Source organism: Onychostruthus taczanowskii, unplaced genomic scaffold (assembly GCF_017590055.1).
Source record: "Onychostruthus taczanowskii isolate IOZ18803 unplaced genomic scaffold, ASM1759005v1 scaffold61, whole genome shotgun sequence".
Classification (NCBI taxonomy): domain Eukaryota; kingdom Metazoa; phylum Chordata; class Aves; order Passeriformes; family Passeridae; genus Onychostruthus; species Onychostruthus taczanowskii.
The window spans coordinates 2,300,759-2,316,295 of record NW_024503790.1 but is presented as its reverse complement, the minus strand read 5'-3'; the positions used below and the strand labels follow the sequence as shown (position 1 = coordinate 2,316,295).

General features: G+C 40.1%; 1 protein-coding gene across 10 annotated transcripts in view; it reads right to left on the bottom strand.

Annotated features, from left to right (window-relative positions):
• VPS13D (vacuolar protein sorting 13 homolog D) overlaps positions 1-15,537 on the bottom strand; it is a 100,125-nt gene that overhangs the window by 25,592 nt on the left and 58,996 nt on the right. For 9 of the 10 annotated variants that reach the window (XM_041419788.1, XM_041419787.1, XM_041419794.1 and 6 more), the window contains 2 exons: positions 13,191-13,325; positions 12,688-12,855 (listed from right to left, as the gene is read on the bottom strand). In XM_041419788.1, coding sequence (XP_041275722.1) covers positions 12,688-12,855; positions 13,191-13,325 — 303 coding nt within the window. Of the gene's footprint in view, positions 1-12,687; positions 12,856-13,190; positions 13,326-15,537 lie in introns of those variants that run through there. The other variant, XR_005953787.1, reaches the window with a different exon arrangement.

Sequence of the window (15,537 nt, the reverse complement as noted above, 5' to 3'; positions counted from 1 at the left end):
ATGGTGAGTTCTCCCCTCAGCAACCGCAGCCCGGCTGTCTCCCCTCTGTTCCAGAGGGAGAGTGAGTGAGGAGCTGAGCCCAGCACCTTATTCCCCAGCCAAAATCTCACAGTAGCTCTGCCCTTCCCAAGAGAAAGCCCCCTCAGCTCAGAGGGCAGCCAACTGCACCCTCCTCCCTCCTCCTCATCCCAGCACAACTTCTGTCTCTCTTAAGAACTGTCATTATCATCTCTAAAGCAACAAATGGGAGAAAATTCGCTGAGGAAAAAAAAAAAATCCTAACCTCCAGTAAGTGTCCACAGGTACCAAACCAAAAGCTCAGGGGGAACCCTAAGTGTGTGTGTGTGGAGCATTTTGAGTCCTTACACTTACCTTGAAAAGTGTGGGGGAGGACTGGAGACATGCTTATGGATGCAAGTGAACATTATGTCCAAACAGGATTTGTTCTGAGAACTCTGACCATTTCTGTGTGCAAGTCAATGAAAAGCACCAAATAAAAATGATCTACTGTGATCTGTTGACCTTTAGTCTAATGTAATCAGATAGAAACCAGAACCTTGGTGGAAGGAGGGAAGCAAGAAAAGGAGACAAAAAACCTAAAACCTTGCCTTGTATTCAGGATACTATTAGAAAAAAGATCTCCTAGAAGGACTTTTCCTGGAATAGTCTCCAAAAACTATATGGTTTTTGATTATGTGCAGTTGGACACCTCCTGTACCACTATCAACTACTATCAGCATTTGTATCTCCTTTAACGAAATTAACAAACTTCATCCTCTCAGCTCCTGTGGAAGGAAAGATCATTTAAAGCTTTGTTGTGTCTTCGACTGGGGCTGGGGAATGGAGCAGGTGCCACAGGAATGTCAAAGTCACTCAGGGTGCTGAGGTCCCCAGTGTCCTGCATGACAACAGCTCTTCCAGGACAAGGAATTCACTGTAAGGAGCAGCCTCTGTCTCATGGACCATCTCCTCTGCACCCACAGCAGCCACAGCAAAACCCCTCCGTGGCTCAGGTGTGCACCAGAGGACAAGTGAGACCTGCTGTGAAACCCTGATACACTGAATATTGAAAAAGAACCAGACAAACAGTTCACTTATGGGCCCAGTGCCACAATGAAGTTCCCCTCCTTTCTCTGCTATTTCTTCTAAGGCTGTGTTTCTTTTTCAGTAATGACACAATGTCCTGGTTTGAAACACTCCTTTTCAGCTTAAAGACAAACCAGTCCAGTGGCTCCAATTATCTAAACAAATAGATTTTAACAACAGGGATGAAAATGAAATCCCATGACCTTTCCTGTGACTTGATCATATGGAGACTAAACAGTGAGCGTGGACTGAGTTACTTCTGACCTTGTTATGAACTTAATGTAGATGTTATTTTAAAAAAAAATTAGCCTAGAAATACAAACTGACCTGAAGCCATCTATGAACCACGTTTAAGGTTAGAGTTTTTTCTGTAAAAATACTTTGCTTATGTGGATTAGAGTAGTTGCTATAAAGATTGAAAGGCTCAACAGGTCTTCAAAATTCAAACCTCATTACAGAATCTCTCAAGACCTGAAAATGCTTTTTCAAGAACATGTTTTGGAAGTTACAGTAGTGCATGACTGGACAATCAGCCAGAAGGAATAAACCAACTTATTGATGAGAATTGGTAAACTCTCTTTACAACTTTCCCCCTACCTGCACCACACTATCCAGCTCCAATACCCCAAATACAATCCAGTCTTTCCTCAAATATCCCTTCCTCCATGACACAGAATCTGACACCTAATTGTCAGTAGCAATCCTGTTTGTATGTAGACAGAATTTTAATGTAATGATTATTTTTTCTTAGTAAAGAGGAAAAAGAAAAAAATCCCACGCACATAGTTTAAAAGTCAAACTGCATTAGCTGTAAACCCAAAGTTAAACAGGGACATTTTTGTTTGTGTTATTTAGAAAATAGCACTAAATTATAGATGTAAACAAAACAATTTAAGGATTTTAATGTACCAAAAGTACCATGAAAGGTTTCCATTCTGCCCTGATTCAGGTGACAAACTCTGAATTCAGCACACGTTAGTTACAAAACATGAACTTCATGCTGAATTACTTTTTGAAGTGGCTCCTTCTCCCCCCTCCCCTGGGACTGTTTGTTTCCTGGCCTCATCCAACATAGACTGCAGCCAAACCTTTGTCACCATCTGCACCATTTGCAAACCAAGGGGTTTCCTCAGTGAGCAGTGAGTGGGTCCCTCCTGAGTCACCTCCAGCTGGGACCAGCCCCTTCCTGCTCTGGGGAAGAGTTTGCCAGTTAGAGGTGAAATGCCAGGGAAGGTAAAACAAGGGGATGTTCCACAGGCATTAGGAAGGGCTGCAGGCAATGGGGCAGCTCACTCTTTCTGTGTGAGGTTTAGACTCGTATTTGAATAAAGGTTCAGGCTGTGGTGTCAGAGTTACCCTGACTCCTGATCTGAATCACACCTACATCCATCCTTATCACTCACCACAGGTAATAACACCTGAGTGAACTACCACAATTTGACATTTCTTTTTAACTTTCTGTGCAGCACAGAAATACTTCCCCTGAAAAGGTTTTTGAAGTCTGTTGCAGTTAATAGGATTGTATCTACCTATACAATAAGGAAATTAAGGATTTCTAACATTAAAAAGCCACGACTAACGAAACACCTGCACAACACCTCCTGCCCAGTCTATCTAGGTTACAATCACTGTATTGAGAACAAGTTCCTCAGCCATTATCTCATGATCAGAAACCTAAGCAAGCATTAGAAATTTAAGGAGTTTAAGTCCAGCTTAAACTCTGAAGGGAGATTTGAACAAGCTGAAGCACAGAAGCAGACTTACCTTTGTCCCCTATGTGTCTTGCTTTTAGATGCCTCCTTTGGGGAGTGCAATATCAGCTGCTGAGATTGAGGTTTCAAAACTTATGAAAGAGCAGAGATGGTGCTTCACTGAGCTGTTAACCCAATCACACAGCAAATAGGCTCCAGATAAACGAAGGTGACACCAAAAGTGCGACCCACCCTTGTCTTCCTCAGCTTTTGTTAATAAGGTGTGACCTGGTAACTTCAAAGCCTACTCAAGACCATGTAAATGCCAACGTAACTAAATACAACAGTCTGTGGAACAAACATGAAACTAATCAAGGGACTCGTAAAAACCAGCTCCCTCTTCTCTACCCTAATTTTCATGAGTTCTTTGTCTACTTGCTGATGAAAGAAAAAATAAAATCAGTCACTTGGTCATTTATCTCTGCATTCTTCCCATTTCAGACATCCTCTGCCTTGAAACAGAACTGCAACATAATACATTAGTTTAGCCAAGGGAAGTTACCTGCTTCCAGACCAAAAGGCTCCTGATGTTTCTGGATGAAGCCAGTCTGCACAAGGCACACATAGAAGTGGGTATGTCAACTTGGCCTCTCCAAACAGAGGGGAATAGGAGCCTTCCAGACTATTCATTAAAAGCTCTGTCATTTAACGTACTTAAAATATTTCAACTTATCATCAGTATGTACTGTTTGATGCTTTGCCTGATCCATTTTTCCTGGACAGAAGGAGAACCCCTCCTCCTGAGCATTTGTCCACCTTCATTCACAAGATACCCTCTGCCTCCTCTCACCCTTTTTGTCCCCAGAGCAGATGGTTCTTCCTGCACTTTCCTTCTACAGAGGGACACTGATCTTTTCTTCCAGACCTACACTCTAAAGACACTTGGATCCCTGGTTTTCATCCCACACCGGTTCATGTATGATATGAAGCTACTGACTGGTAACATATGGCAAGCAGAAAACCCCAACTGCACTTCAGTAACAAACTCATCCTCCTGAGGAGGGTGAAATAGGACATTTTCCTCCAAATCCCTGGACATTATGCTACTATGCACACTGTCTTTGGGTGAGCATGCACACCACTCTCAGCCCTTCACAATCACTGAAGATGTTATTGCACTTCTGCAAGCCTGGGGCATGCTGGGCTCAGCCTCCTCCTCTGCAGACTCAAGTAAATCAATGATTCATCATTTCTTGTTTTACATTTACACAGTGTCAACAATCAATACTAACTATTCACCAAGATCTGCAAAAGCAGATGAAATACTATCTGTACAAGAAACTGATTTATTCAGATTTGGGGTTACTTGGTCTTTTGTTTTTCTTTTTAAATGCACAATAATTAAGGAAGTTTTACCACAAAAACCTTTTACCACTGACTACATATCCCTTGCTGTTTCAAGCAATAGAGGAAAAACAAAACCTCCCATATACCTCCCAGTGTTTGTGAACCAAAGCTGGTGCCAAACAATTAAGGCTTATGGGGCACGAAAAGAATTCAAAGCAAATGAAAACTCGACTTTGGACTGCTTGTTCCCTCTAAGCCAGATGCATGAAGCACACAGCATGGAAATAAGTTTTAAGTAATCTTTTAAAGTCTTTTTAAGCTCTTGGCACTGCCTGGTTCTCTAAGGACATCCCAAAAGGATAAATACACAATTATGACCTGAGTCCAAACATTCCATTGTAATTCTAGCATCAGAGAATGGTACATCTACAAATATTACAAACTGAGCAAAGCAGAACATTCCAAGATGGAATGTTAAGGGAGAAAGTGATGAAATTAAATATAGATCACTTAAAATTTCTGTGCAAACCTCACAATGAACTGTGTTTAAATCAGAAATCAAAGGGTTTATTTGGTTCTCATCTTTGCTTTGCAGAACTCATTTAAAAAGAAGTTCAATCCTTCGTAGTCGCTTGCATTGTAGCAACATCATTAAAAATCACCTTTATTCCTACAACTCTACAACCAGTTAAAGGTATTTTACAGGAAGCCAATTTTTATGTTGATGTCTGGTTTTATGCTGATATTTGATAAATTACAACAGATACAAATCAAGCATTTGCCTATGGAGGCAAAAAATCCTTACAATGTACATGTTCCGGGCTAAGGAGACATATATATATATATATATATATATATGCTGTTAGGATTTGTGGTTAAAAAAGGTCATCCTCTAATCTTGCTGCTATTCTTTGGAAAGTGCAAAAATCAAAAATCCCTGCCAGATTTTTAAGATATATACAAGGACTGGGTGCTGTGGGACAGATAAAGTTGTCCAGTAAATCCTGCAGCCTAAATTTCCCTGCTTTTACTGCAATGTCTCAGGATTTATATGTAATATAGTTCTGTGACTTACCATAAAATAGAGAGCAGCTTCTTTGCTCATCAGTACACACATTGTTATAGAGCAGAAGCAGTAGAAGCAGTATATATTTAATTTTACAAACTGGCCATCAGTAGGCACAGACAACAAACACAGCTTCCTCCCTTCCTATCACTGTGGTCAATGATGTGTTATTCTGGGACTAAAAAGTAAAATGTCTTATATTAAAAACATAACAGGTGTTTGTTTGTTAGGTTTCAAAGGCCCACTGATCTGAAGCTGTTCCCCAAAGTACTTTTGCCATGTCTTTGGTCAGTCTCTTAAGAATTACTTGGGGCATTTTAGCAGGGAAGATTGTGAATTCAGTTATATTTATATGCTCTAGACTTCTACACTTTCCTTTACACACCAAGACAGACCAAGTCAACTCTTCGATCCAGTCCTAACCAGAAAGGACAGTTCAGGCTGAGCCTCCAAGGCATTTCTAACCCGGCCAAGCTGTGCAGAGAGAAACGAGCCCTGGCACTCTGAACAGCACCAACACACTCAATTTAGAAAATACTAAATCAGCAAAAAGCGATAATCAGCTTCTCATTTTCAGAGCAACATAAACTTTGACCCTCTCCAAATTACTGACAACCATGAGGAGCCGACGGCTTTTCCTACTGAACAAACACGTTCCTTGAGATTCCCTGCAGCATTCCCCACCCCTATTTATGTCATATGCCCAAAGTAAAGGAGCTTTAATTAGCTCACATCCCATCGTTAACTGAGCTCGCTAATGCATCCTGACAAGGGCTGCTGGCGGCCGCGGGAACCCCCGGTGGGCCGGCTGTGATTAGCCGGGTGTCCCCGGGGAGCGCCGCTGCTCCCAGCCCGCCGTGCCCCGGGGCTGGGGCCGCTTCCCTCCGGGACCGCCTGGGAAGCCGCCCCAGCAGGTGCCCGCTGGCAAGAGTTTTGTGTTACAGGGCTGAATGAGTGATCCCTGCAGGAACCGCCGGCTGTTTTCACAGACACAGAAGGCAGTCAAAAGTCCACAGCATGAACTTGGAATGACCCCAATTGCGGAGTCACTGGCGGGTTCATCTGGAGGACAACTGTGCTTTATTAAACAACTAATACTCTTAACAGATAATTCCCCTCCCCCCGGCCTTAACTCTTACCAAACCTGAAGGTCTTCATGTTTGTTTATTTTTTGGGAAGGGAATTATTCGCCCTCCTTCACCCCCTTCCTTAAACCCCTCAATATACTGAAAATCAGAGAAAAAGCCTCAAGAGACCCAGTACCTTGAGTTAATAGGTAACAACAAAGAGAGACCACGTTAGGTTTGGTTTTAACATCATCTTTACCAGCTCTCTTGATTTTGATTTCCAAAAGCATTTCCATCTGCACTAACTGCAGCACTTATGCTCTTTCCAGACAATTTCTTTTTCTGCCATGACCACCTGTGACCACACTTGGGATCTGAAAGGACCTCCTTGTTTAAAAACTAACAGGCTTTCCATGTCCTACTAGATGTTTTGAAGGAAAGTCCATGCAAGCACATCCATGGGACCTGCCATCATTGTGTGTGTGTAAATAGTGAATAACTCTGAGCTGTTTGGGTCTCCTGGTACAGCTTGGCCTTCTCCCCTGGACACAGAAACACTATGTTCACCCCTCACAGATACACAGCTAAGGAACTTCAAGTTTAAGTCTGTACTATTTAATATTCTACTCAACTCTACAACTTTAAATACACAGTGGGGAGATGCACTCAGCCATTTATCAAGACTGAAATGATGAATTTCAAACCCACACCCCATTTTTTCTCCTTCAGATGCTAATGGTGATATATGGGATAGATGTGCCAGTCTGCCTGATGTGTAACCACTCAAAAACTGCAGGTTAAAACTAAATTTAATTTCATCTATGATAAATGCTTATTTCCACTGTCACAGTTTATGACTTGGCAACTCTTTGCATATCTCATTTTAAATTCTCCTTTGCTCGCTTGAATTCTCCAATGAGTCAGCAAAACAGGAACAGTGCATTTTATTTTACAGGAAAATCAGCTGGTAAACCCCTTTGAAATGAAGCTCTAGAGCTAGTGTAAAACCTAAAGCTCTCTAATCTCTCATTTTTTCAGTTGTCAAGTGGTCACCTGTACATTCCTCTATCCAGCTGTGCATCTCCATGTATGCAGTTGCTGCACTGTTACAGGACTCTCATGCTCAGTTGAGCAATTTCTCCTGGGTAAGGCTCATCCAAAGCTGCCACCAATGTGTAGTTTGCTTTTGAATAGGGTGCATTTAGGACATTAAGTCCATACTAAACCAGTTCTTCCCACAGAATATATCACCATTTCTGTTCAATCTACCCATAACCGTTTCTCCGCATAAAAATACACTGGATTAAAGTGTGTTCTACTTGGTGCAAGAAACTTTGTAAAAGAAAGGCTGAATTTAAACCAAATTGAGAAGAAAACTTTTAACCTAGATGCTGGCCACACACGTTTTATCCCATGGTACAAATGAAAACCAGGAAGAAATACTTCAAACTTCTCAAAGATGATCCTTTATCCCAAAACCTCTTTCAAAGATACTAGTTACAGATACCAGATGTTCTGCACATTAAAACTGACACTTTCTATGGCTTTTGATTGCCACTAATTGGTCATAAAACTTGCTGTCTTTTCAAACTGGCAGGAAATGGGGAAATGGCCTCATCTGTAATATCCCTCATGTACTCAGCATTTCTGCCTGGGAATTTCAATTGCTTTCCACCTCATAATCTACACATTTTGATACAGATTCTCACTGCTCATGTGAACCTGCAAATCTGTGGATGAAATGCAAGTTAAACTGAAGATGATCTCCTGCCACCTGGACAGGCTACAGGAACCTCTATACTACACTGGGAAAGATAAAGATTACACAGAAGAAAACGCAAAAGAGAAAAAAGCTACATTTGACCCAAACTGTGTAAATCACAGCTGGAATAGAAAAAATTATGGTAAATCCCATTATTTCAATACCTCAACTACCCTTTGTAAGGGATGACTGCCAGTTTTCCTGAAGGAAAACACCAATTCTAATCTGTAAGGCTGCCCAGGAAGATGACAAGTATTCTGTCCTTCCTCACCTTTATCCAGTGAGACTGACACTAACCACACACATTCTGCCCTTAGGAGTTAAGGAAAAGAACAAGGAATCAAACACACACCATGAAAATATAGAGCAGTAGGACACTCAGCAAACTCAGAACCCAAACACCACCATGACCTTTCTACAGCATCACTTGATCATTCTGTTTTAAGACTCTTCTGAGGAAAACACCACCATGTATTTCTTTCTCAGGCTTCATATACAAAAGCTTTTGTTAGAAGTTCCCTGACACCAAGACATCATTTTATTTTCAGCTACTTCCTTGGCATTTTGATGTTGCTAGAGCTTAACTGCAGTTAGTCCCAAGATGGGAGAATGGTAGGTGTTCTTGCTTCTGAATGGTATCAAAGAGGAGCGACTGGTTAAGTGAACTAAGAAACTTTAAACAAAAGGGAATCATCACCTTTGATTGTTTTAGAAACCTGTCTGGTTATGGGTAGAGCCTGCTCACACTGTACCTTCTTTCTGTGCTCTGCTACAGCCACTTCTCATTGTATTTACTGCCAACTTTGTTAAAGTTAACATTCATGCAAGTCAAACACTTGTTCAAGATTTGTTTTTAAATAATCCCTTTATTACTTCCTCTTTATTTTCCATTCAGTTATCTTTATCTTCCTGTCACTGCCAACCACTTGAGATTCTGCTTTAATTTATCTTACAAGGAGGGTTAAAACTTCCATTTCCCTTTGTGTTGCTTTCATGCTCCAGTTCTACAAATGCCTCGAGGCCAAAAACTCACCTGGAGCATCCTTACTAGTCTTAAAGTTTTCTTATCTGCTTCTAATACCTCACCTCTTTTCCTATCTCTGTTAAGCACCTAAGCACCTCTGCCATCAGTCTGAACTCACCTGAAACAAATAGGTGGAATGAAAGTCCAGGGCAGAAAGGTTCATCAGCCATAAAAGAAAACAGATACTCAAATGCAATTTGCTGCAACTCCAGTTTAGGGAAGGTTTTGCATCTCAGGTGCCTGCTTCTGGAAGGAAGCCTGTCTCCCAGAACCCTGCATGCTTCCCAAAAACCTAACAGGGAAATGCAGCTGTGACTGATGGCTTACCTTTCCTTAGGAAGCCTAACTAAAATGGAAACTTCAAAGTTCAATATGAAAATTAAGCTCTTTCATGAAGTTCATTAAACTCCTTTTTCTCAAGAGGAAGGGAGGTACACACCAATTATTTCCATCCTATATCCTATGACCTAAGAGTCATAACAGTACACTACTATTTGCTCATAATTCCTAAAAGATAAGAGAATTTATGGCAGAGGCAGAAAGAAATCAGACACATTAAATACAGTATTGACAAGTTGTGAATCTTTTCAATCCTTTACCACCAGGAATTTCACTATGTCAGCATAACACCTATTTGCCAGTAATAGATACAAGCACAGTTTTCCATTTGGAGAACACAAGCTACAGAACAGTTTTGTTCAGCTGCTAATTCAGTGTTCAGTATTCATTTCTAATTGAATCACATCTGAAACAGGGGAAATTTAGGATTTAGTTCTATCATGCCTAACGGGGGAAATAAAAAAAGTGTGGATGCCAAGAATGTGAGACATTTCTACACATATGGCAACTATAGAAGGCTCCATTCAGAGGGAATGTAATTCCCTCTGGTGTCTATATTTAGGATCAAAGAACTTTTTAAAATACAGAACTTGGAATCTCCAAGGGATAAAAACTACAAAACTGTCTGTAGTGAACTTTATTTAACCTAAGGTTTTGTGCCAATTTAAATACACTGCAGCTCTCCACTTGAAAGAAGGCATTACCCACTGCATGCTCTGAAATGCATGGAAAAGCCATTACAGGGATAATCAGCACAACTATAAAATAGAAAAGCAATAAAATGACAAAACCAGATACAACTCCAATAGCTTACTTCTCGATTCAGTTGAGCAGTGTTACTTTAAAAGCCATGATTATAGTATTACTCTTTGTTTATCTATCTACTACACCTTAATAGCTAACTCATCTTAAAATCTAGGTTAGATTTTTATTTTAGACACTTTATAAGTCAGGTAGTCAAACAACCAAAATGGAGATTTTTCCCAGCCCTCAGTGCCTGAGCAGGACACAGGCTCCTCTAGTTTTGGCTGCTTTAGTTACCAGATCCACAGAATTAGCTGCAAATTCAAGAGCTCTCTGTGGCACAGCTGAATCAGGTGAAAATTTATGCAGTGAAAATATACCTAAAAATACCTTCCTGGAGCACCAACAGCAAGATGAAAATGACCTATTGTTTCAGTTTTGTTTCTCTTGACTAAATAAAATTGTTTTTTCTCTCCACATAATTTTCTTTAGCAGTACTTTACATATCCTAGACACACTCATAAGGCACAAAGAAAGTAGACCAGAAAGTAAAAGACAAATTTCTGTGTTGTACCATGAACATAACATATCCCAAACTGAACTTGAAATGCCAATTTTTTTATCCTATGGACATTCCTGTCTTAGTTTTCAAGCAGATTTAAATGCCTGAAAGCAGTGCAACACATAAGGAAGAATTCAACCTGACTATCTGAGCCTTTTTTCCCATTGTCTTCCATGCAGCAGAATTAAGATTCAACCTTTGGAAAGAGGATTAATCAAGGAGCTTCACAATGAACTACTAAGCCTTCTTAAATTATGGACTTCCCTCCTTGTTCCAAAAGGACAAATACATAAACCGTATAAAAAGCTTTGAAAAGGGAACTGTGTGAGACTGGCATCACAGAGACTTTTCTGATATATCAAGGAGAAAGAAAAAAATACCTGGGAATACAAATAAATAGTACATGGGGTGATTTTCAAAGGTATAAATGGGAAGCAGGCACTCAGCTCCTGTTGAATTTTGAAAGGAGTTCAGCATCCAACTGCCCTTCTGCCTTTGAAAATCTTCCTTCACAAACCCCTTGGTTACAAATGACTCCAAAGTTCAAAGAATGACCTTGCCCTTGTGGGAAACAGAGGAAGGCTCGTGCCTTTTAAAGGAAGATTTATGGGACTGTTGCTGCAGATGTGACTGCAATGAGGAAACACCACTTTATAGAAAGGAAACTCTAAAGAAACATACTCGATTGGGTGGAGTGGATGGGTCACCAGAGACTGCACCATGAGGACAAAGCATGGACAGAAGTACTCATTTGCAGACAGATACAGCTGCCTTCCAGCTCAGCAAGTCTTCTACCAGACTGCTTGTATTTGCAGTGCTGAGAATTACAGCACCACCTACTAGGAGGTTAAGGCAGGAATATCAACATAGTATTTTGTTTGAGGTTCTTGAAATTGTGCAAAATAGGTTAATGCAGCAAACAAGATAATTATGACAGAGAATGTGCATGCCATCTTTCCTCATGGCTCAGGTCTCTGGGTCAGATCCAGCTCTGCACTTGGTGATGGACTAGGTTTGATAATGCTAGTCTTGACCTCTCTGTAATTATACAGACTCTGCATTTCACATCTTCTGAATTACCTTTTTTCACTAAGGAAGGGGAAAAGCAAATTTCCTTGTATGCAAAAAAGTGGGAAAGCTTGTTAAACGATGAAGCATGACAATACACACAAAGTTACCTGTTAGGAAAATGATAAAAATAGAAAGTAGAGAATTTTCACAAAACCAAACTTACCAACATGTCCTTGTGTCAAAAAAGTATTACTGCAGCTGTACCCATGAAGGGACTCATGCCAACACACCACGTATGTAACAAAACATTTCAAGAACATGTTTGCTAACTATCAAGTACAGCATCAACCATGATCCACACTACTTCCTGTTTCTGACTCCTGCCCCAGACCATCCCTCCCTTGGGCACTAAATACAGTTATTTTCACTGATATAACTGAATTCTTTCAGCTATTATCAGGAAGGACAAAAGTATGTTCACCATGCAGAGACTTTGGAAATAAACTACAGATAAATACAAAGCAATCTGGAGATTCTTTAGTTTGTTGCTATATGGCACAAAACCCTCCAAACATCAAGTGTTCAGCATAATTGCTATTCACATCAGCTTAATCACTTCTCAAAAATAACAGCTAACAACTCCTGTTATACTAACCCCTTAAACACTCCACCTTTCTCTAGTGCTCTCTCTCTATGTAGATTATATACATAATTTAACACAGCTTTGTTCATTTGCATGTTATTTCTCACTTTGATTAGCTGCTGATTTAACTTGCAAGTATCTGTACAGCAATAACAGGGCTTTGAGTGTTTCACTGACTCCTGTTTCTGGCATCCCTGGGATGCAGAAAAAGCATTTAAGATAAACAAAATCTACACTTCAAACGCCATTTTTACAAAACAAAGATAAAGCAATTTAAGCATGGTCAGTAGTTCTATTTGACTTTTCCCCTATTGTTATAGCAAACTTTAATATCACAATTTTTACCTTTGCAGCAGAGTTTGATACTCCATGAGTGACATTTCTGATGAGACCACCCACATTGCCATACTTTATAAGTCCAGTAACACCTTCTGAAACATCATTCAGTAGACCCATAGGGTTGCCAAGGAAATCCACAGAACCTAGAATGCTTGCTGCCTGACTCAGCAGCTCCTGTAAAATCAAGACAAAGAATGAAGTATTTCTTATGGATCACCAGCAAGGCTGAGGGGAAAAAAAACCATCCCACCCACAACAGAAGCTTATGCCAACCCACGTAATTTTATGAGAGAAATCAACACACAAATACCAATACAATTAACAACAGTTTCATCTTAAAATGCAGTGTATTCTTAGATTTCTTCTGGGATACTACTTCTCCATAGACCAAAGATGCCACACAGCACAAACACTTGATAGTCAGGAAAGAGCTCCCACATCCTCAGTGGAGAACTCCTCAACCAAGAGAAGTTCAATCTTTGCCACAACATGATCTCAATCACACTGACCTCCTGGAAGTGTTTCAGAATGTCATTAATGATGAACTCCTGAGTTTCATATGGATGGACCCGAGTGAAAGGATCCAGATTAATCACAGCATCTTCAAATCGGATCAGGGGGAACCCCAGCGTGCTTTTCAATGCCTGAGTAAATAAAAGATATTGCCATTGTAATTCTTCTCTCTGCTTCTCATTCACAGCCTCCTTTACATGGGTAACAAACCCAAATTCTCTGAAGCTGCTGGTGTTCTCTACCACTGCAGTGTGGACACTGATACAGACAGCAGTCACCCACAAACCTTTTAATTCTAAGCACTGATAGCTTCTTAGCACTGCATTTCTTCAATAACTCAAGAGTCACTAAGTTCCCAATGCAATCTGTTTCCCACACTTGATAGGAATATTTCAAACCAAAATGTGTCTAAGATTCTATATACAACTTTGCTACATCGTTCTAATGTTCAATTAAACTCCAATCCTAAATGAATTTCCTTGACAAAACTGGCTGTTTTCCACCCTGCTGAACTTCTGTGAAGGGATTAAGGGTCAGGACGAGCTGGAATAACATTCATAATTTCCTGTAAGCCTGAGGCTCATTTCTTAACATTATGTGGTCTAAAGAAATTCTTTAAACTATCATTTCCTATTATTTTTCAAGGAAGAAAATTAAGATTGTAATTAGTTCATAGGCCATCTGTACTTTGTACAATTTATACATAAAAAACCCACAGTTAAGGTGGACAAGCTACACATCTAAATAGAGACACATGTAAATAAAATAATTTGGAAAAAAAATATAAGAAAACTAATTTTTTGAGACAGAAAGAGGACCCTTCTTCTTCAGGTCTTGATAATGGCATCTGCACACTCACCAACATCAGATACTCTGAAGAAGGCAAGAAGCTTCATGCTGATGTTTTATCTTTACACATTAATCACAAAGCTGCCTGGTATAAGGCACACGAGTTTTTGTGCCATCTGCAGGCAATTAAGGCAAGTTACAGGTCTGAGTTAAGTTTGTGAGTAAGAAAAGAGCTATTTATTTTTTCAGTAAATGGATGACCAACCAGAGTAGTCCTCATTATTCACTTGGGTAGAAAGTAATTTCCTGTTTAACTATCAGATATTATATAAGACAACTTTGTTAATACTGGTACCTAATAAAAATAATCTGTCTACACCAAATTACCAGACAGCCATGTCCAAGCCAGAAACATTAGAGGTCGTTAGAAAAACTTCCACAAAGGCTCTACTGTGATTATTCTCTCCCTCCTACCCTGAACTCTCCTGGGCTACAGAAATGAATTGAACTCTTTCTGTGAAAGTCAGTATACAGAATATAACTGTTAGCATTATGGGGGAAAATGTATATGCCAAGTTTTCTCTTGGGAACACTGCCAAGATGGATCCATGTGCAATCCCATACCAAGGGTGGTAGGAAATCCAAACAGAACAGGGCACAGTGTTGGGTTCTTAAAGCACTCACCACTAGTTCTGCTTCCTCAGTCTGCATTTCAGCTAATGGAATTACAAGGGTATTCATGTTGAAGCTGAAGTGCAACTACATAGTCAGGACACAGCTGCTATTTTCTAGCAGTAAGGAATATCACAGCTAAGGAGTATTATAGCTAGGAATACCACAGCCAAGGAATACCCCAACTAGCTGTTGAACTGTCCTTGGCACAAGGATTTGGTAAAAAGAATACAAGAATGTAGCACTAGTGATCTTCTGGATCATTTTGGTAAGACTCCATGACAGATATTCATTACACAACACTAAACTTCTTCAGAAGTTTACTCATCATGATGTCCTTAATATCAAGGACAAAAAAGCCCAGTTGGTGTCTCAGTTTTGGTTTTTTGAAAAGGCAGCAGCTCAGTTCCTCCACAATGGGGAGGGTTTTTTATGGTTTGGTTGGTTGGTTTTGTTTCAACTCTCCCACCTTGGAGGGAAGTAGTTGTATTAGCTCAGAAAGAACTGAAGTATTTCAGACTGAAATGTTAAATTAATAATTTCTGAAGTGGCAACTGACTGCTGCCACTTGATTGTGTCCAGGAAGGTCCTAACACAAGATCTGGGAACACTGGATGAGATTATGATCTGGCCATAATCTGCAATCCCTGGTTCACTTCCCAACTGTGCCAGATTTATCACCATATGAAAAAGACCAGACTTCCCACCTATTTTAAGTTCATACTCCATCTCAGTTCACTTTAATTTTCAACTATATTGCACAGTCCTCCTGCAAATTCTTCAACTGCAATGAAGCAACATTTTTTGGATGAAAACACTCAGAGTTGTCCTGTATTTGTGTAAGAAGTTGAATAACTTCTTATTTTAAGACAGTAATTCCCT